Genomic DNA, 21,167 nt, shown 5'->3' on the forward strand with positions numbered 1-21,167 from the left:
ACCAAGGACTGGCCAGATCTTTGTAGGTAGATACACCTTTTATTGGTCTGGTCACTCTGATGGCTGTCATACTCAGACAGTAGCTGCTGCTATGGCAGATGGGCTCCTCCTGATGGTGTCCGTTGTCACTCCTTTCAATCAGCATATTATGAGACTTGGATTAAGGCACTCTCTGTGTGCCCTGTCTGTTGTTTCAGTGTATGCTCTGACCGCAGTAAGTGATCTTGATGAGGGAGACATTTTATTCACAGTTTTGCTCGATGGTTAACGAGGTGACACTCCTCTGGTCATGGGTGACTATAATGTGACCAACGGCACTGGCAGGGTTGGCTGTGAGGATTGTATTGGTCTTCATGAGTCTGGTGACCATAGTGAAAGTGGCTCCGTGTTCCTCGACTTTGCATAAGGTCAGGGGCTGCAGATCACTGGATCCTGGTTCTAGCACCCTGAGCGGCATCGTTGGGCTTGGTGCTCCAGTACTGATGGTGTGGTGAAGGAGCTTGATCACATCCTTGTGGGCAGACGCTGGAGGCTCCTACAGAAATGCAGGGTCTACAGATGTACCAATTTTGTGAATTCTGACCACAGGCTTGTTGTTGCTATCTGAAGATCCAGCTTACTTAGGTCCAGTAAGCTACCACCTAATAGGAAAATGAAGCTGGACATGGCCAGACTCTAGGATCAGGCAGTTTCTAATGAGTTTGCAAGCAGATTGTGTGAGGAACTTGCAGAGTTGCATGCGACTGCCGATTCTAATGTGACCTTCCATGACAAGACCCTGAAAATTGCTGAGGGTTGTGTTGTGTTGCTGGTGTTCCCAGAAGGAGACATTTCATCTCACAGGACACACTGGATATTATTGAGAGGATCTGTAGTGTACGGCTTGATGGGAACTCCATTCTGCACCGGGAACTGAGAAGGATGGCTGCAAGGGCTCTGAGGGTAGATAAGGAGACGTTTATTAGAGGAATCTGTGTGCAAGTGACAGAACATCTATGGTCTAGTGACCCGCATTCTGCTTACAGAAGAATCAAAGCATTATGCACATTCTTATCTGTTCCTCAGAGAGTCACAGTCATGGTGGGTGATGGAACGGTCCTTATTGATGATGCTGCAGTTGTGACTGGCTGGGCTGGCAAGGATGTTGGACATCACTGGGTCCACAGTTCTTGAAGTTGATCCTCCAATTAGCTGGGAACCACTCAATCTCACTGAGATTGCACAGGTGGTGAATCAGCTGAAGGTAGAGAAGGCTGCAGGGATCTCTAGTATCCAGGATGAACTTCTCCATGCTGTGGTAAGGCTGTCCTCCTGGGATTGTAAGCAATCTTTACTTCCATTTTGGAGACAAGCATCACACCAAATGACTTGAAAATGGGACCTGTCGTCCCTATCTGGAAAGGGAAGGGTGATCGCCTGGATTGTGGCAGCTATATACAACTTGCTCACCTACCATCGACCAGAGCAGTCTGGTTTTACTCCTAAGAAGTCTACCATTGACCACATCCTGGCACTGAGTGTTCTCAATGAGTGCATATCCACAGAGTTTCTTTGCAGCCTTTCTCGATTTTCATAAAACGTTTGACTCAGTTGATTAAGTTGCCTTCTTGGACATCCTGAGACTTTGTGGCATCCCCCTGAAGTTGCTTGATGTCATGGCTGGTCTGTACACTGGTACTATGAGTGCTGGGCAGTGTGGAGGCAGAACTTCTGCATTTTCACCAGTTGACCCTGGTGTTTGTCGGAGATGTGTTCTTTCTCCTACTCTGTTCAATGCTTGCACGGACTGAGTGTTGGGAAGGGTGGTGGGGTCCAGCGGCTGCAGGGCATCTGTTGGTCAAGATTCACTGATCTTGATATTGTCAACGTTGCTGTTAACTTTGCAGAGTCAATGAAGGCTCTGATCGGGGCTCTCGAGAGACTGAGGAAAGAATCATAGTGTCTGGGATTGAGAGTGTCCAGAAAAAAAACAATATCCAGGCTTTTAATGACCTCTTGGGCACAGCCATCAGCAGTGTGTCTGTCTGCGGAGAAAATGTTGACCCTGACGTGACTTTTACTTGCCTCAGCAGTGACATTCATGTCTCTGGTGACTCTTCCAATGAAGTCAGTAGACGGATTGGGACAGCATGGAGGGTCATGAGGTTGCTGGAAAGGGGTGTGGGCCGCTCTAAATATCTTGGAAGAGGATGAAGGACCAAGTGTTGTCCTGATGATTCCTGTTTTGCTATAAGGTTGCGAGTCACGGACACTATCCAGTGTCACTTCAGAGAATCGTTTGGTATTGCTGGTTTGACTTTGTGTTGAATGATTGGTTGCTAACAGAGTCCTGAATGAGGCACATTACCTGCATTGTGAGGAAGGGACAGTCATGTCACTATGGCCTTGTGGTGCAATTCTCTGAGGGTGATTCACTCGCAGGATCCTCATTGCTGAGGACCCAAGTGGCTGGACCAGGCCAAGGGCTGTGGCAGATAGACGGTCATTCCCAGAGGCTGGGACTGGACCGTGTGTCTGCTTGGGGGGTTGCCAACGAGGATTCTAAGGTGTTTTGTCATGTGGTGGGTGCACCAACGCACTGCACTAGTACATGCTCCCCAACCTAACCTGACCTGACCTGATTTTTAATGGTCATTGAACTATAAGCATTTAGAATTGTATTTTGTTAATAAAAATATCCAGGTATTTCCTGAGGCCTGCATTTTAATTGTAAAAATAGCAACATTAACATTTTATGGACCCTTGGGCAAGGGCCTTAACCTGTATGTGCTCCAGGAGTGCTGTACAATGACTGACCTTGCATGCTGACCCTATGGGGTATGCGAAAACTAACAAATTCCTTATACATGAAACTATATAAGGTGAAAATAAAGAAAAAAAAGTAACAATAATAAACAAAAACATTTAAAGGAACAAAAAGAATATCAGAATTGAGATTACCATAATTCCAGTAACATGGAGCAAAAATGTTCTGAAAATTTGATTTTCCGATTGTTATTCTTCATATAAAAGATTTGATGTTGAAGTTTTAAAGTCTCAAGGTTGATCTTGTGAATCTCTATCCAGCTCTATTATTATATGTAGATTTTTGCCTATGCTTTGGGGTCCAATCCAGTAGATTTCACTAATGTGCCAGTTAAGGCTTTGTACGGAAAAAGCACTTTTAGTATCTACTAGCACAAAATGGTGTGTCCCCCTCAAATGAAATCAGTGCCTTCAACACTTAAGTCAGATATGTAAACTATGGATTCAAACAATGCACCTGTAAAGAACAACTGGATAAAAGCATAGCCATATGTAAGCTGCGTAACTCATAAGTATTGAGGAAACAACAAACTTAAGAAATCATTTACCCTGACATCACCCGGAAATGTGATCTTAGTTGACATCCAAATGAGGCGAGCTTAAATAATCTGCAATAGAGACGGCGTTTAGCTCCATGTTTCCATTTAACTAGTCTCGTGTGCAAAAAATATGAGACCCTACACTGTTGTTCAGAATGAGGGCTTTTGACAAATGATACCAGTTTTGGAACTGTGATATACTATAAAGCAAATGAGTGAAGTCATTGTACCCAGGCTTTATGAACATCTAAAGCAAATCATCGCCACATCTCTCAGGTCAGTGGAGAGAGTAGCCCTAACTTGTGACAACTGGACATCTAGGGCAGCAGACTACTATGTGACAATCACATCAATAAATTAAAAACGACTGGGCACCTTTGACAGATGTGTTTTAGACAGACTGCTGCATGCCAGTCACACCAGGACCAAGTTCAGTGCATACAGTATATGCAAAACTACTGAGATAGCTGGCTGTTGTTCCAAAAACCTTTCAAGCATTTCCAATGTGCTGTTCCATTGTGTGACCATATCAGTCACAAGTCTGTGTGCTGGAATGTCCAATAAACGTTGCTTCTCCTTATGCATGTGATTAGCTATACTGGTACGGTGGAATAAGTTTGCAATGCACCTCATCCAGACAAGCAAGCAGGCAATTGCTGGAATTTTCAGAGCAGCCTGTAATATGAAATTGAGCATGTGCACAAAATAGCTGATGTAAAGTAGCTCCATACACTGTACCGCAGGGATAATATTAGTGGAACTGTAAGTCACAATGGTAGATTATTTGTCTTTTACGTTTCATTTATCCAACACCGCTATCAACAAGCAACAGTTCTAAATTCTCTTTTTAAAATGCTTCCTTTTTTGTCTGAGGAGGACCGTGAGGACACCTTTTCAAGACTGATTAATGTGACTGCTACATGTGAGCAACTAAAGTGTAACTTGTAGAATTATACAAAGACACAAGTCTTCCCTCTTATCTTTAACTTTGACTAATTCAGGATTAGTTTAAATATCCAACTGGGGAATAAATCTGGCTAACAGATACGATAACAGATAAGGGCGGAGTGGTGGCTCTGAGGCTAAGGATCTGCGCCAGTATTCCGAAGGTTGCTGGTTCGAATCCCCGTCACTGCCAAAAGAGATTCTATTCTGCTAGGCCCTTGAGCAAGGCCCTTAACCTGTAATTCCTCCAGGGGTGCTGTACAATGGCTGACCCTGTGCTCTGACCCCAAGGGGTATGCGAAAACTAACAAATTCCTAATACAAGAAATTACATAAGGCGAAATAAAGAACATAAACATAACAGTTTATTTGAAGGGTATTTACAATTACAAGTACATTAATAATGCATGAATAGGTTACTGAATAACATTTATTACTTAAGAAGCAACATTTGATTATTTTATATTATTCACAAGACGATAGAAGTGTTTTATAAAGTATATGCCATTACATTGTATTAAAGCAAGGAGCACAATCCCCAGGACACTGGCCCCCCAGCCCCCATAATATGTTTGGAATCTGACATGGTGATACATGTTTGTTAAATTATGGTAGTGCTATAAATAAGCTTTTATATATATATATATATATATATATATATATATATATATATATATATATATAAAGAACCATATTTTGTTGCACTTCTTGCAAATACTGATGTTAACTGTTTATTAATAATCAGTATTGCTTCTTAAATCTCATTCTATGTTTAAGCATATGTTATGAAGTCACTATACAGACAATCTTCAAATAAAGTAATACTGGAATTTGTTACATTATATTAAAGTTCTCTACGCACAGTTAAGTAATCTCTTAAATATCCAGCACTTCAGGTACATCAGTGCACACTAATTAAATCAAGATTAAATCAATATCGAAAAAGAGCAAGGATATTGTGAATAAAAATTGAATCGAATTAGAATATCAGAGCTAATACTCAGGCCTAATAATCTCATCTGTAAGAAACAGACTGGAGCATCTCAATTTTACACATATACATTACACCACACTACACATACTCACAAAAACAATATACCTTATAGAACAAAAACCTTTTTTTATCAATGAACCATTAAATTGATTTGAAAATATAGCCAATTAATAGTGTTTCAGCCATATTGCATTTCTATGGTAAAATTTGTGATGCATATCTGGAGCACACAGCATGTGTGTGTCTGTAAAAATCTTTGCCAAATTTACCCACCATCGTAGAGCTTTCTGGTCTTAGTTGAGCAGGCACAATACTAGGATATGATCTTCTTTCAGTTGCTCCCGTGAAGGGTTTGTCGCAATGTATCATTCTTTTTTCAACACCCTCCTATCCTCTGTATCTTGTTCTGTTACACCCACCACCTGCATGTCTGTCCATCCTTGTCACACCCAATGCAAACCTTAAAATCTTTAACTCTGCCACCTACAGCTCCGTCTCCTGTTTTTTGTCAGTGCCAGTCTCCAACCCATAAAACATAGCTGGTCTCACTACCGTCTTGTAGACCTTCCCTTTTACTCTTGCCGATAACCATCTGTCACAAATCACTCCTGACACTCTTCTCCACCCACTCTACCCTGCCTGAACTCTCTTCTTCACTCCCTGTTACTCTGTACTGTTAATGCCATGTGCTTAAACTCATCCACCTTTGCCAACTCTATTCCCTACATCCTCACCGCTCCTCTGACCTCCCTCTCATTTACACACGTTCCGTCTTGTTCTTACTGACCTTCACTCTTCTCCTCTCTAGAGCATATCTCCACCTCTCCAGGGTTTCCTCAACCTGCTCCCTACTCGTGCTACAGATCACAATGTCATTAGCAAACATCATATTACACAAAGACTCCTGTCTAATCTCATCTGTCAACCTGTCCATCACCACTGCAAATAAGAAACGGCTCAGAACTGTCCCCAATGTAACCCCACCTCCACTTTGAATGTACCCGTCGCGCCTACAGCAGACCTCACCATTGTTACACTTCCCTCGTATATATCCTGTACAACTCTCACATACTTCTCTGCCACTCCCAACTTCCTCATACAATACCACATCTCCTCTCTAGGCACCCAATGATTATGCAGCTCATCCATTGATTTTCAGTCATAGCCTTCAACCTTAGAGAGTCAGAGGCAGTCAGCAACGTGCAATGTGACATGCCCCAAGACTTAGACCAATTAGTTCATGATTCGCTCCAACAAAATCAAAGAGGTTTGATATCTTCTTTAGTCGTGGGGGTGGGCCTTTGTGCATGAGAGCCAACAACCAATAAATGCTCATTTGGAAGTTCAATGCATATAATGCTGTGATGAGGAAAACGGAACATGGGGGCTTTGGACCTCAAAATCAGAAGAGAATCTCATCTGTTTGATTTCTTTCTGTTTTACAAACCAGGAGAGAATGGGAATAAAGGGCGAAAAGTGTGGCTGAAGGTGTCATACCTGTTAACCTTTCGTACAGCATGGGCTCCATCAGGCAACATGTAATCATTAAATGTGACATGGCCTGCGATTTTCAGTCATTTAAATTGAAATGGTCCAGAGATAAGATCAAAAATTGGCAAATCTGACATACCCCATGACTAGAAGTCACGTAATATAACATCAGTTTAAGCACATAAATGTAAATGGCTTTAAAACCTTGCCCCAGATCTATACTTCATCATAATTTTATTGCAGAGGTCTTCAGTAAGTTCCTTGGTCTTCATGGCTTGGTTTTTGTCCTGTCATGCAGTGTGAATTGTAGGACCTTTTACATGTTAGATGTATGCCTTTCTTAACTATGTCCAATCAAATCAATTTTCCATAGGTGGACTCCAGTCAAGTTTTAGACACATCAAAGACAACTAAATTACCAGGATGCACATGACCACAATTTGGAGTGCTTCAGTAAAGGGTTTGAATACTTACAGTGGGTACGGAAAGTATTCAGACCCCCTTCAATTTTTCACTCTTTGTCATATTGCAGCCATTTGCTAAAATCATTTAAATTAATTTTTTCCCTCATTAATGTACACACAGCACCCCATATTGACAGACAAAAAAAAAGAATTTTTGAAATTGTTGCAGATTTATTAAAAAAGAAAAACTGAAATATCACATGGTCCTAAGTAATCAGACCCTTTGCTCAGTATTTAGTAGAAGCACCCTTTTGAGCTCATACAGCCATGAGTCTTCTTGGGAAAGATGCAACAAGTTTTTCACACCTGGATTTGGGGATCCTCTGCCATTCCTCCTTGCAGATCCTCTCCAGTTCTGTCAGGTTGGATGGTAAACGTTGGTGGACAGCCATTTTTAGGTCTCTCCAGAGATGCTCAATTGGGTTTAAGTCAGGGCTCTGGCTGGGCCATTCAAGAACAGCCAGAGTTGTTGTGAAGCCACTCCTTCGTTATTTTAGCTGTGTGCTTAGGGTCATTGTCTTGTTGGAAGGTAAACCTTCAGCCCAGTCTGAGGTCCTTAGCACTCTGGAGAAGGTTTTTGTCCAGGATATCCCTGTACTTGGCCGCATTCATCTTTCCCTCAATTGCAACCAGTCGTCCTGTCCCTGCAGCTGAAAAACACCCCCACAGCATGATGCTGCCACCGCCATGCTTCACTGTGGGGACTGTACTGGACAAGTGATGAGCAGTGCCTGGTTGTCTCCACACATACTGCTTAGAATTAAGGCCAAAAAGTTCTATCTTGGTCTCATCAGACCAGAGAATCTTATTTCTCACCATCTCAGAGTCCTTCAGGTGTCTTTTAGCAAACTCCATGCAGGCTGTCCTGTGTCTTGCACTGAGGTATGTGTGGAGACAACCAGGCACTGCTCATCACTTGTCCAATACAGTCCCCACAGTGAAGCATGGCGGTGGCAGCATCATGCTGTGGGGGTGTTTTTCAGCTGCAGGGACAGGACGACTGGTTGCAATCGAGGGAAAGATGAATGCGGCCAAGTACGGGGATATCCTGGACAAAAACCTTCTCCAGAGTGCTAAGGACCTCAGACTGGGCTGAAGGTTTACCTTCCAACAAGACAATGACCCTAAGCACACAGCTAAAATAACGAAGGAGTGGCTTCACAACAACTCTGTGACTGTTCTTGAATGGCCCAGCCAGAGCCCTGACTTAAACCCAATTGAGCATCTCTGGAGAGACCTAAAAATGGCTGTCCACCAACGTTTACCATCCAACCTGACAGAACTGGAGAGGATCTGCAAGGAGGAATGGCAGAGGATCCCCAAATCCAGGTGTGAAAAACTTGTTGCATCTTTCCCAAGAAGACTCATGGCTGTATTAGCTCAAAAGGGTGCTTCTACTAAATACTGAGCAAAGGGTCTGACTACTTAGGACCATGTGATATTTCAGTTTTTCTTTTTTAATAAATCTGCAACAATTTCAAAAATTATTTTTTTTGTCTGTCAATATGGGGTGCTGTGTGTACATTAATGAGGGAAAAAATTAATTTAAATGATTTTAGCAAATGGCTGCAATATGACAGAGTAAAAAATTGAAGGGGGTCTGAATACTTTCCGTACCCACTGTAAATTAAATATTTTAGCTTTCTATTTCAAATAAATTTAAAAGCCTTTCTGAAAGTGTTTCACTTTGTCATTAGAGGTTATTAAGAGTATATTATGGGTAAAAATGGCAAATGTATCAGGGCTCCAGACAAAAATTCACCTCAAGGAGCCAGAGGCTCCTAAAAGAAAAAAAAACCAGGAGCCAATAGCTTTGATTTAGGTATGAAATGATAAAATGTGTAAAATATGAATCTTTCACTCTCTTACCTTTCTAACCTCCATAGATTTCTGCCTAATTAGATCCCCTCTCCTGTGCAGTGCATCCTTCCCTTGAGCTTTTGCGTCCTGACTGTCATAACTTTCAAACTACTGTATGCAGTCTTTAAGAACAGCATATTTTACTCAGGCTCGGAGTCTGTGTTACTGGCCATCAGAATGTCGGTGTCAAATGGCCATCCAGTATAACTTATTCTTCTTTTCCTTCTGTTTGAAGTGAGCCAGTGTTTGACACAGGGCTCAGGACCAAACTGCTCAAGTAATGGGCCTTCTGATCCTGACTACAGATATGTTCATAAGTTTACTTAACCTAGCAGAATTTGTACGATGTGCACCATACTTTAATGAAATGATGACTGATCAGACAAAATATATTTCATTTACTTTTAATGGAATCCAAATTAAACTATAAGGCATTACAGAATAGCACAACCATTAAACAAAACATAGTAATAATGAAAATAATAAAATGGTCACTGTTAAAAAGTTTGCATACCCTTAGTTTTTAATACGGTGTATTGCCACCTTTAGCATCAGTGAAGGCATGCAGTCTTTTGTGGTAGTTGTGGATGAAGTCCTTGATTTTCTCAGCTAGAGAAAATAGAGCTGGTAGAGCTACCCTTTCTTCTTAGCAAAAAGCCTCCAGGTCCCGTAAATTGTTGTCTTTTCTTGCATGAACTGCACATTTGAGTTCTCCCTAAAGTGGATCACCGATATTGAGGTCAGGAGACTGTGATAGCCACTCTAGCACCTTCACTTTTTTTCTGCTGTAGCCACTGAAGGGTCAACTTGGCCTTGTGTTTTGGATCATTGTTATGTTGGAAGATCCAGGTGCATCACATGTGCAGCTTCCCAACTTATGAATGCAAGTTGTCCTCCAATATTTTCAAGTAACAGGCTTCATTCATCTTGCCATCCATTTTGACAAAGCTACCTGCACCACTGTACCTCACACACTCCACTAATCAATCCAAAGGACTTTGTTCCAGAAGATTTGAAGCTTGTCTACATGCTGTTTCGCATATTGTAAGTGGGGCTGTTCTGTGGCGTTGGCACAGTAAAGGCTATTTTCTTGCAACTCGACCGTGCAGCACATTTTTGTTCAAGTGCCACCTTACTGTGCATCTTGAAACAGTAACACCACTTGTTTGCAGATAAAGCCTGTGTTTCAGCTGAAGAGGTTTATGGGGTTTTTCTTGGCATCTCAACAAATGATTGTGGCTGAAATCTTGGTTGGTCTACCTGACCATGGCTTGGTAACAACAGAACCCCTAACTTTCCACTTTTTTATCAGATTTTGAACACTACTGATACGCCGTTTCAGTTCTCTGGATATCTTTTTATATCCTTTTCCAGATTTATACAATTCAACTATATTTTCTCGTAGGCCCTTTGACAGTTCTTTTGCTTTCCCCATGGCTCAGTATCCAGCAAAGTCAGTGCAGCTCTGCATGAATTTAAATTGACTATTTATACACAGGCACTGATTACAATCAAAGAAGTTACAGGTGTGGACACTCTCCTTTAATAACTCCTAATTTGAACCTGTGTGTAGTGTACTCCAACATTCAAGGGTATGTAAACTTTTGATAAGGCCCATTTGGGTGATTTCAGTTATCATTATGATTTAAAAAGGGTGTACACAAGTATGTGATAATTAATTGCTTCGCCTCAGCACACTCCCTAATCAAAAGAAAACTTTCTTCATGATTATTTATATTTTCCAAACAATGACCAATATTCACAAATTCTGCCAGTGTATGTAAGCTTATGAGCACAACTGTAAATCCCCTAAGGCAGAGACACCGAGTGAGTTTCACTCTTTTGTTTTTATTCTGTTCTGTGCTGAAAAGCCATACTCACACTGAGCTGCTGAAATAGGCCGAACAAGAATGACCCCAAGAGGATGTAGAAGATAGTGGAAATTTGTGCAATAGGGCTCTTTTGTTAGTGAGACTACCCACAGACTTTTCTCAGACTGTCCTGTGTGATCTGAATGCAGAAAAACAGAAAGTGCCCAGTAAAGTTGGGTCAATCAACACTGGGCCTTCACTGCAAAGGTTATGCATACAGAATAGCCTACTTTCACACCAATCACTCTCAGCTTGTCCATTGTTCATTCTAGGGCCACACATTTCTATGGAAAATGCCTAGCTGAGAAAATAATTGTCACCAGGATTGGGGGAACAAAGGGGCACAGTAGACATAAAAGTGATATAGAAGACTTTCTTCCAAGTTTTTATATAATTTTTGGACAATTTTATAATACCAGTATTCATCATGGAAGCAGCAGGCAGGAGCACGTATTTCAACAGCTCTGCTCCAGCCGTGGAAATGAGTAACCCCAGTGGATGGGACAGAAGGCCACAATAGACTTGAAAGTGATTTAAAAGACTTTCTACAACCAAAGCATCAATATGGTTTATGCCAACATTTTGTCATTTACTACTAAAATATGAAAAACGTTTCTGTTATAACAATGTGTTTACACAGATTATTGTAGAAATGGAACACACATGAAATGCATGTGTTCCAAATAATGATCTATTATTTCCACTCTAAAACTCCAGCACTTCACTCCCAGATAATCAAGGCATGAGCTGGGAGAACTTTGTGCACATTCTGAATGGTGGGGGGATGGAATAGCAGGCTGCTGCTGCTCGTCTTTATTGGCACATTTACAGGACAAAAGACGCTGACGGAGAGGTAAAACATAGCGTATGGACAAAAGTTGAAATGTGTGTATGCACAAAAAAATTCAGATTCAAATTCAGAAAACCTTGCGTAAGCCAACTTCCATGCACTTCCAACTACATAAATCCCGGGCTGCGTGAAATGTAACACTCGTGCACGCACCTGCCGCCCCTCCCAGAACCCTCTTCGAATATGCTAATCAATATAAATATTCCCTCAAGTACGGGAAAAAGAAGCATATCAGCAAATGCCTAGTGGAGGCAAGGAAAAACGTACTATTTGTTGGTTTAAGCAGTTGTATTAACAACACAAGGAACTTGATGGAATGTTCAAGTTCAGAAAGTCGCACAGTGTCCAAAATAAAAAAGAAGTGGTCAGATATCAAAGTTGCCGTGAAAAGGTAAGTCGTAACCCACTGTCTGAGTGTCATATGGAAGCTTATTAGGGTACAGAGAAAAGAGAGAAAAAAAAAAAACAGGGATAAAGTATGGGGGGGGGGGGAACTGGAAATGTTAACTTTAAAGTGGAAATTTCAATATTAATCACTTAGTTTATTTTGTCATTAAAATAGAATGTCATAAACTTCATGTTAAAATCTTTTAGTTTACTAGTTTCTCACATCCCATCGTAACTAAAGTAGCATGTCAAATGCTTCGTATTCTATGTGTTCTTCTATGTGCTTTATGTGTGTGAATCACTACGTGCTTCTTAAACGGGCTTTCGCTTACACCGACAGGGCACAGAATACATTACATTCATGATTTTACAGCTCTCTGAACAAATTATATACTAAGATGTATACTTGATATAATTTTCATGATGAAATGAATTGAAGCATGTATTAAACATGGGGCCACAGTGGCCCAATCGTAGAACGAGCTGGCGCCCCATCCATAGATTGTTCCTGCCTCCCCCAAGATGCTTTCTGCGCCGTCCGAGACCCTCGATGAAATAATTTATTGCAGCAGTACTGTCTCTTTCAAATGTATTAACCCCCAATTCCTGTCCTTCCTTTTCTTTCTCCAAGTAACCAATCGCCACACAATCAGGCAATACTTTACTGCATTTCATCTGAAAAATATCATGAGCTCCAAGAAGACAGCGCCTGGAAGTCTAAATCGACTTAGAAGCCAGTCGTCATCTGTAAATACATGCTCTTTTCTACTGAATTGAATTTCTTTATTGTTACTGTATTGTACAATGAGATTCAATATGCAAATTGCAAATCCTCCATAAACCTATAAAATGGTAAAATAAGAACAAAAACAATAATGATATAATAAATAAAATAAAAAACAATGAAAAATATACAACATGAAAGCCTAAGTGGCTCAGGTTGTGCAATATCACAACTGTAATGCAAGTTTACAGTGAGGTGATTGTACTTATAAGTACAAACAGTTCTATTAGGAGCACTTTATGGACTGATTGTTTGCGTTTAGAGCTCTTGAGATGAAACCGTTTCTGAACCACGATGTCCGTACAGGAAAGGCTCTGAAGCATTTGCTGAATGGGAGAGGTATGAATAGACCGTGCGCATGGTTGATGCAGCATGTGCTAGATGCTGTATCCTGATAATCCTCTTTCCAATTAGCTGCCGTAGAGCTGTGATTCCACACTCTGATACAGTGGATCAAAATACTCAGTATTTGGAATAGTTTGGAAACCACACAGGAACAGTAGCACCGCTTTGACAAAAACTTCCATAAACATGGTTTGAGCTGGCGTGAGAATATGCGTGGCTTTATGCCAAGTTTAGTTTTTATACATCGCAATGTGAGCGTGGAAACGGGTGTGCACAACATTTTTGTGCGCACACACCATTTATTCATGAGCCCCCCGGTGATTTCTATGAATCACAGACTTCAAGCAGTCATTGCATGTAAGGGATATGAAATAAAGTACTAAATATGACTGCTTTATTATACCTAACATTACTATGCCTCAAACATTACGATGCACTAAAATGAGTGGACTATGTATAAAATGTATGCTAATATCCTTAAATTAAAGTCTGCAATGTGCACTTTAATCACGTCTGAATTGTTTGATTTGCAATTTTAAATTGTGAAGCAGAGGGGAAGAATAAAGGAAAATGGGTAATTGTCCCAAACATTATCTAGGGCACTCCAATTCTACTTTTGCTTCTACAGTTTTATATTCTGCCATGGTTTGTAATAACAGACAGATGCATGCTCAAATCATATGCCAATTTTTTGACCACTACATTCTGTGTTGTTACTTTATATGGAGCGAAATTCACATCAAGTGGAAACATAGTGAAAAGAGCAGATAGAGTTTCATTTTATTTTGTACAAATAATAAATCCAAAATGCCCTGATTACACTGTATTGTGGGAGTGTCACACAGACATAGTGCTTAGATAGAACTTCGGACACGTCTCCTTGCTTCTAGAGTCAACTGGCCTGGATATGCAACTGCCAGTGAGTCTCGGATGTGGACCCTGGCTTTGGTTCAGTGCAGGGAGCCGGAGGAATGAATGGAATACAAGTTGCCCCTGAGCAGACTGAGGCAAAGATGGGTGGTGTGCATGAGGAGGTGAAAGGAGGAAGCAGCTGGGAGTTTGTGTAGCTGCTGAACAATTGGGAAGTGTTGTTGAAGCATCCAGTGAAGAATCCAAAAGATCCTGTTTAGGGCTACCTTATCTGCAGTTGTGTGTAAAATGGGTAATTCCATTCCTCCGCCTCTCACACCCCTCAGGCTGTTACAATATTCTCTTCCACTGATGTGCACACATGCATTATCAATCCAGCAGCAGCAGACAATACTTTGCAAAATAATGAAATAAGCTTCTATATACTAAATAATATAAGCAAATGTATTATTGCCTAGGTAACTACAGAACAGAGACAGCAATTCACACCTGGGCATCAACACTCGATAATGTCAAAGTAGCCACTTGGCGATGACTTCCTGAGTTTAATTCACGTCCCTGGGACTGAAAGGCTACTGCAGAGGAGAACAACCAGTAGGGTAAATTGCACAGCTGATTTCTTTAGAAAATGGCCTAATATCAGAACAATGTTTTTGCTTTTCTTCTTTCTTGAAACAAGATGAATACATTATTTTGCCATATTTATGTAATCTCAATAAGCAGACTCAAAAACATTTTTGGCTTATTCGGTAAGTTTTATGACTTCTGTAATTAATGGAACTCAATTAGCCATAAGCTCCACTATGAAATGCAGTACTATTTTTTCTTTAATTTCTGAAATACGCTTCATTCAAAAATGCACATTCATGTGGCAAATATATACGTTATATATATATATATATATATATAGATATATATATATATATATATGTTGAAAAAATTAACTGAATTGAAAAATACAGAACTTATCCTTTACTTTGAGCTGCTGATAGGTTGTGTTATTGCATTTCCATTAGTTATTTATACTACCCCCCCCCCCCACCCCCAAAAAAAAAGACAGCTGTGGGATGTTGGCCTTCGATCTTCAAAGAAAAGCCATATCTTAAACCAGTAAATAAAATGAGGTTAAAACAGGCGAAAGTTTGGAATCACTCAAAAATCCACCATCCAATATCTGTGTTCTTTTGACTACAGTAATCCCTTGCTATATCGCGCTTCGACTTTCGCGGCTTCACTCTATCGCGGATTTTATATGTAAGCATATTTAAATATATATCGCGGATTTTTTGCTGGTTCGCGGATTTCTGCGGACAATGGGTCTTTTAATTTCTGGTACATGCTTCCTCAGTTGGTTTGCCAGTTGATTGCATACAAGGGACGCTATTGGCAAATGGCTGAGAAGCTACCCAACCGGAGCGCGTATTACGTATTAAATAAAACTCCTCAAATATATTGTGAGCACGGGGGCTGTTCGCGCCCCTAGAGGATACAGCCGCTCCTCAAAAAACACTGAAAGATTACCTTCACATTGCTCTCTTCCTTGCTGGGCTTACATGTGGCTGCTTTGTCAAGCAATATGCTTCCTGCACGGTGCTTCGCATACTTAAAAGATCAAACAGCACGTATTGATTTTTGATTGTTTGCTTTTCTCTCTCTCTCTCTTGCTCTGACATTCTCTGCTCCTGACGGAGGAGGTGTGAGCAGGGGGGCTGTTCGCACCCCTAGATGATACGGACGCTCGTCTAAAAATGCTGAAAGATTATCTTCACATTGCTCCCTTCCGTGCAGCTGCTTTGTCAAGCAACATGCTTCCCGCACGGTGCTTCGCATACTTAAAAGCTCGAACGGCACATATTGATTTTTGATTGTTTGTTTTTCTTGGTCTCTCTCACTCTCTCCAACATTCTCTGCTCCTGACGGAGGGGGTGTGAGCAGAGGGGCTGTTCGCACACTGGCCTAGAGGATATGGACGCTCCTCTAAAAAATGCTGAAAGACTACCTTTACATTGCTCCCTTCCTTGCAGCTGCTTTGTCTGGCGGTGCTTCGCATACTTAAAAGCCAAACAGCCCTATTGATTTTTGATTGTTTGCTTTTCACTCTCTCTCTCTGACATTCTCTGCTCCTGACGCGCACTCCTTTGAAGAGGAAGATATGTTTGCATTCTTTTAATTGTGAGACGGAACTGTCATCTCTTTCTTGTCATGGAGCACAGTTTAAACTTTTGAAAAAGAGACAAATGTTTGTTTGCAGTGTTTGAATAAAGTTCCTGTCTCTCTACAACCTCCTGTGTTTCTGTGCAAATCTGTGACCCAAGCATGACAATATAAAAATAACTATATAAACATATGGTTTCTACTTTGCGGATTTTCACCATTTGCGGGGGGTTCTGGAACGCAACCCCCGCGATCGAGGAGGAATTACTGTATTTTAACATGTTCTTTTCACTGTTGCAGAACACTGCTGGTTATGTTCAGTTATCTCTCAAAAAAGTAGTGGACACCTTTGTATGACATCTTGAATTTCTTAGCAATCTGTTCCATAGAATTATGTTAATTTCACAAAACAACAATAGACTGACATGTTTTTCAAAAAGCTGTTTTTGTTTTGTCTATTTTTTTAATCAAAGGATTAACCCAATAAATGACAAATTATTTGTCCTATTGAACATAATAACAAAATTTCAGCTACGCTAACACAATTACAAAGGTTTCTCTAATAACCACTTGGCACCATGATTAATTAAGGATGAGCTAAGAGAGCTAAATCAGTACTTTCAAGCAAGAATAACCATTAGCAATATTATCAATGAATTTAACAATATAGCCAAGACATTAAGTGGTACCTTGATAAATGAATCATCAATTTCTATCAAAAACATGAAAATGTCTGGCTGATTCCAATCTTTTGGATTCTAGTGCCCTGAAATGGGCGGACCTTGTATAGAAAGTGTTGTCATTTCTAAATGGTGTGACTGAAATGTATGCAAATTAATGTCTGCAATGTGCACTTTAATCATGTCTGAATTGTTTGATTTGTAATTTTAAACTGTGGATAAGTGGAGCAAATCAAAGAAAAATGTGTCTTTGTCTGAAATTTTATGGAGAGCACTGCATATTTTGAAACTTAATAAAAAATGTTCTCTTCGTAAGTTTATTTTTGTTACTAACAATGTTACATGCAAGCTGTTTACAGAAAAGAATACTCTGACTTTAGCCCAAGCAAGATAAAGAATAATGAAACAATCCAAAAAAAGAATACAAAAGGAATAGACATTTTTCATACAGTGCAAAACTTAAGATAAAAGTATACTTAAACCGCAAATATCAGCTATGCTTAATATTGCAGCAACCAGGCTGGGTTTGAAGTAAGATTGATGCAATCCCATAGCTGATTTACAGTTTCAAAGCATTTCCACTATAATCATTTGAAATGAACAGTTGGTGAGTGCAGAGCTGCCATGTTCCACAGGCCCAAGTCAATATTTACAAAAACTGATTATTAACTTTTAACTCTAATGGCTAACTGATGTTACGCAATGTGATGTTACAAATATTCACCAAGAAATAGTAAATAAATTTGGAAAAAATAATAGGTTTATTATGGGGACTGTAAAATGGCACAGCAGCTTAAAGAAAGAAAAGTGTACAAACCTTTCACTTTCAGCTGTTTGCATGGTCTCCAATTTCGAGTGAGTTCCACGATTAAATCCTTTCACTTCTTGCTCTTCTAGTCCTTCTAGTAACCGGATTGCATCCTTGTTTACACCTCGACGCTTTGCCAGTACAAGGGGGGTTGCTCCATTATGATTGCTAAAATTACGAAACAAAAAATAAAATTAAACCATGATATAAATTAAATATTTACCTAATTTTCTAATTGGTAGAATAAAAACAATCCCAAAAATGATTTCACTAAGAATATAAGTAATGCAACAAAGAATGAGGATAAATTGCACTTTTACAATGATTTTGTGCATCTCATTCAACACCACCCGATGATAATATCTGATGGTGCCAAGTCCAGATTTATTCCAAGTAAGCCCCAAACTCTGGACACAGCTTTAAATAAATTCCCCAGCAACTGTGAAACAGCAAAACAGATAACAAAGTCTATTGCATATTTTATTTGTAAGGACATCTGTCCATATACTGTAGTTGAGAGTACAAGATTCCGCAACATGATTCATACTCTACAGCTGAAGTTCGTTACTCCATCAGAACGGTTCCTGAAATATACAACAAGGCTAAAATGAAATGGAAACACTTACTCTGTAAAGTAGAAAGAGTTACACTGGCATTATAATACATGGACTTCGAGAGCCACATACTGTTATGTTAAGTAACATCACATCATATAACTGGAAAATGGTGCTTATCCTCTTATGTTCTACAGCAGGGGTGGGCAGATTCAGTCCTGGAGGGCCGCAGTGGCTGCAGGTTTTTGCTCCAACCCAATTGCTTAATAAGAAGCCCTCATTGCTCAAGTAACACTTCAGCTTCACTTTAGTTGTCTCGCTTGTTAAGATTTTGAACCCTTATTGCTTTTTTTAGTCTTAAACAGCTGTATTCTTGGTTTTTAATTGCTCCTAATTAGCAATACCATGCAAATGACAAGAGACCAACATTTCTCCATTTAGCTTGTTTTCATTTACACCTGTGTGTATTTATCACACACTATTTGGTTTAATTAAATACTTGGAAGGAAAGTGAAGAGAAAAAAGTGAAGTACTGAGAATTACTCATCTGTTTTAGACTTCAAATCATTTGGATGATATCCTTAGAAAGGAAAATAAATCTAGGATATGAGAATGACCTGACATGGCAGAGTTAAAGCACTAGCAAGCCATGCAATTAAATAATTGACAAGGATTGGTTTTTAATTAAGCAACTGGGTTGGAACAAAAACCTGCAATCACTGCGACCCTCCAGGACTGAATCTGCCCACCCCTGTTCTACAGCACACAAACTTTAGTTAGGCATGAAAGCCATACTGTGTTTAATAAGGTCAAGCTACTTTGTAATGTCACTGAGGAATGGGGAATTGAAGAAAAAGTCACTGACAACCAGGTGAAAATGCTTGTTGAAGCTCAGGTGCTCTGCTTTCCTCACGTTAAATCCTATGTGCACACATTAAACTTGCCGACTCTGACACAAACTCAAAAAAATGTCTGTCCCATGACTACCAGGAAGAATAACATGTTACTGGGTTTTTTTCACGTAAGCTTCAAAGGCCTTCAAGCTTTGCAGCAAAGTAGAAATTATTGGATCTTCCAGAGCACAGGCTTATTACCAGTGTGCCTGCCCGATGAAACCACGCACATGATATAGCACTGCCAGTCATATATTTCCTAATTCCATAAATAAGTTGGAGATAAATTCCCTTTTCAAAAAAAAAAAAAAAAAACAATAAATCATATTACTGAATCACACTACATTTTGAATTTGCAGGCAGTAGTAGGGTGTTGTATTGTGTTAGCCATCGTGGATGCAATGAAATTTCAAGCAAAATGACACCTTTGATTGGCTAACTAAAAATATTTCAATATACAAGTTTTCAAGGCAGCTCAGGCCCCATCTTCAGGCAAGATGTGATACAGAAACTGGAATTCCCTGTGTTTATATAGACACCAAGACAGATACAGCACTGGAAAACCTTTAAGTGGGTCAACTTAAATGTACAAAATTAATAGACCTCTCCAGGCTAAAATTCATTTAGCAAGAGAGGTGAACAAAATGTGCAGTGTCAAGATCTTTTCATAAAATAACTGTCAAACAAAGTCTTTTGATGATTTTGATGAGTTTTCCTATATGATGTAGATCTGTAGTGAAGTTATCTGGGTCAGTCAGAGAGGTGTAAACAATCCTCATATCTGGTCATAAAACTCTTTTGCCTTTCTCTCTTGTGTTTTAAAGTTGCCCAGAAGCACTGTGACTTTAAAGTCCTTCTCACAGTGTCCATGGCTGCTGAAATGAGCTCCTACAGGAACATCCCTATTGCCATGCTTAATGTGGAACCTGTATAAATTCATTCTTTGGCAGATTGTTTGTCCAGTTTCTCCCACATATATTGCATTGTTGGGACATTTCATACAAAGAATTATCTACACCACACTACATGAACTGCAGGAAAATGATCCCTTTATGTGGTGTTCTTGTCTGCAATGTACTGTATTATAAATGTGAGCAAACATTTTACATCTTATTTGTAGGTAGGGAGATGTACCATTATCTATTGTTTCAATCAGAGAGCGTCGAGTTGCTGCAGGTTTGGTGGTTGTCTGTATGCCAGGATAGAAGGTTCTGGTAATTGTTAGATTTGTTTTGCAATTCAAACTGACTGATAATGTTTTCAAAACTGTTTCAATCTGATCTGTCAAAAGCATTGAAAGGATATTGAATTGTACTCATCATTTGATGCAGTTCAACTGGTCTGTTATTTGTTTTAGACCACTGTGACAGTTCAGGATAGCTCCACACTCCCTTGTTGCATCCAGGTGCCTCTTCAACCCATAACTGTCAAGAGTTAGGTACTGCAATGAGCCAGGCAAAATGAGGACACACACAATCAGCAAGTTGTTGGTGCAAAAAATGTCCGTGCAAACAAAAAACAATTGCAATAATTCAAACCAGTCTTCCATAAATAAACAATCCGATAAAACCAAAGTGAATGTGGAGGTTAAAAATTTAAATAAATATTTACATAAAACAAGGTAAAACACAAGGGCAAGCATTTTGTTCAAAACCAACACGCCTCTGTACTGCTTTCTAAAATCAGACACCTCCCTGACTTACCCTCTTTGGATTCAATCAGACATCAACCAGCAGGCGCAGACAAGCCTTTGATCAATCTTGGGCCCCAGCTGCCAGTACACAGGGCACTGCACCAAGCATTACTCCCTCTGACTCTTGCTGTCATTCTCCAACATTGCAGGGGAGTCATCCTGGAATAGTTTGGTCTCATC

General features: G+C 39.9%; 1 protein-coding gene across 1 annotated transcript in view; it reads right to left on the bottom strand.

Annotated features, from left to right (window-relative positions):
- Nucleotides 1–21,167, bottom strand: part of ankrd46b (ankyrin repeat domain 46b) — a 77,375-nt gene that overhangs the window by 18,024 nt on the left and 38,184 nt on the right. The window contains exon 3 of the mRNA XM_028815424.2: nucleotides 17,857–18,015. Within this exon, the coding sequence (XP_028671257.1) occupies nucleotides 17,857–18,015 (159 nt within the window). The remainder of the gene's footprint in view (nucleotides 1–17,856; nucleotides 18,016–21,167) is intronic.

This window comes from Erpetoichthys calabaricus, chromosome 12, assembly GCF_900747795.2.
Source record: "Erpetoichthys calabaricus chromosome 12, fErpCal1.3, whole genome shotgun sequence".
Taxonomy (NCBI): Eukaryota; Metazoa; Chordata; class Cladistia; order Polypteriformes; family Polypteridae; genus Erpetoichthys; species Erpetoichthys calabaricus.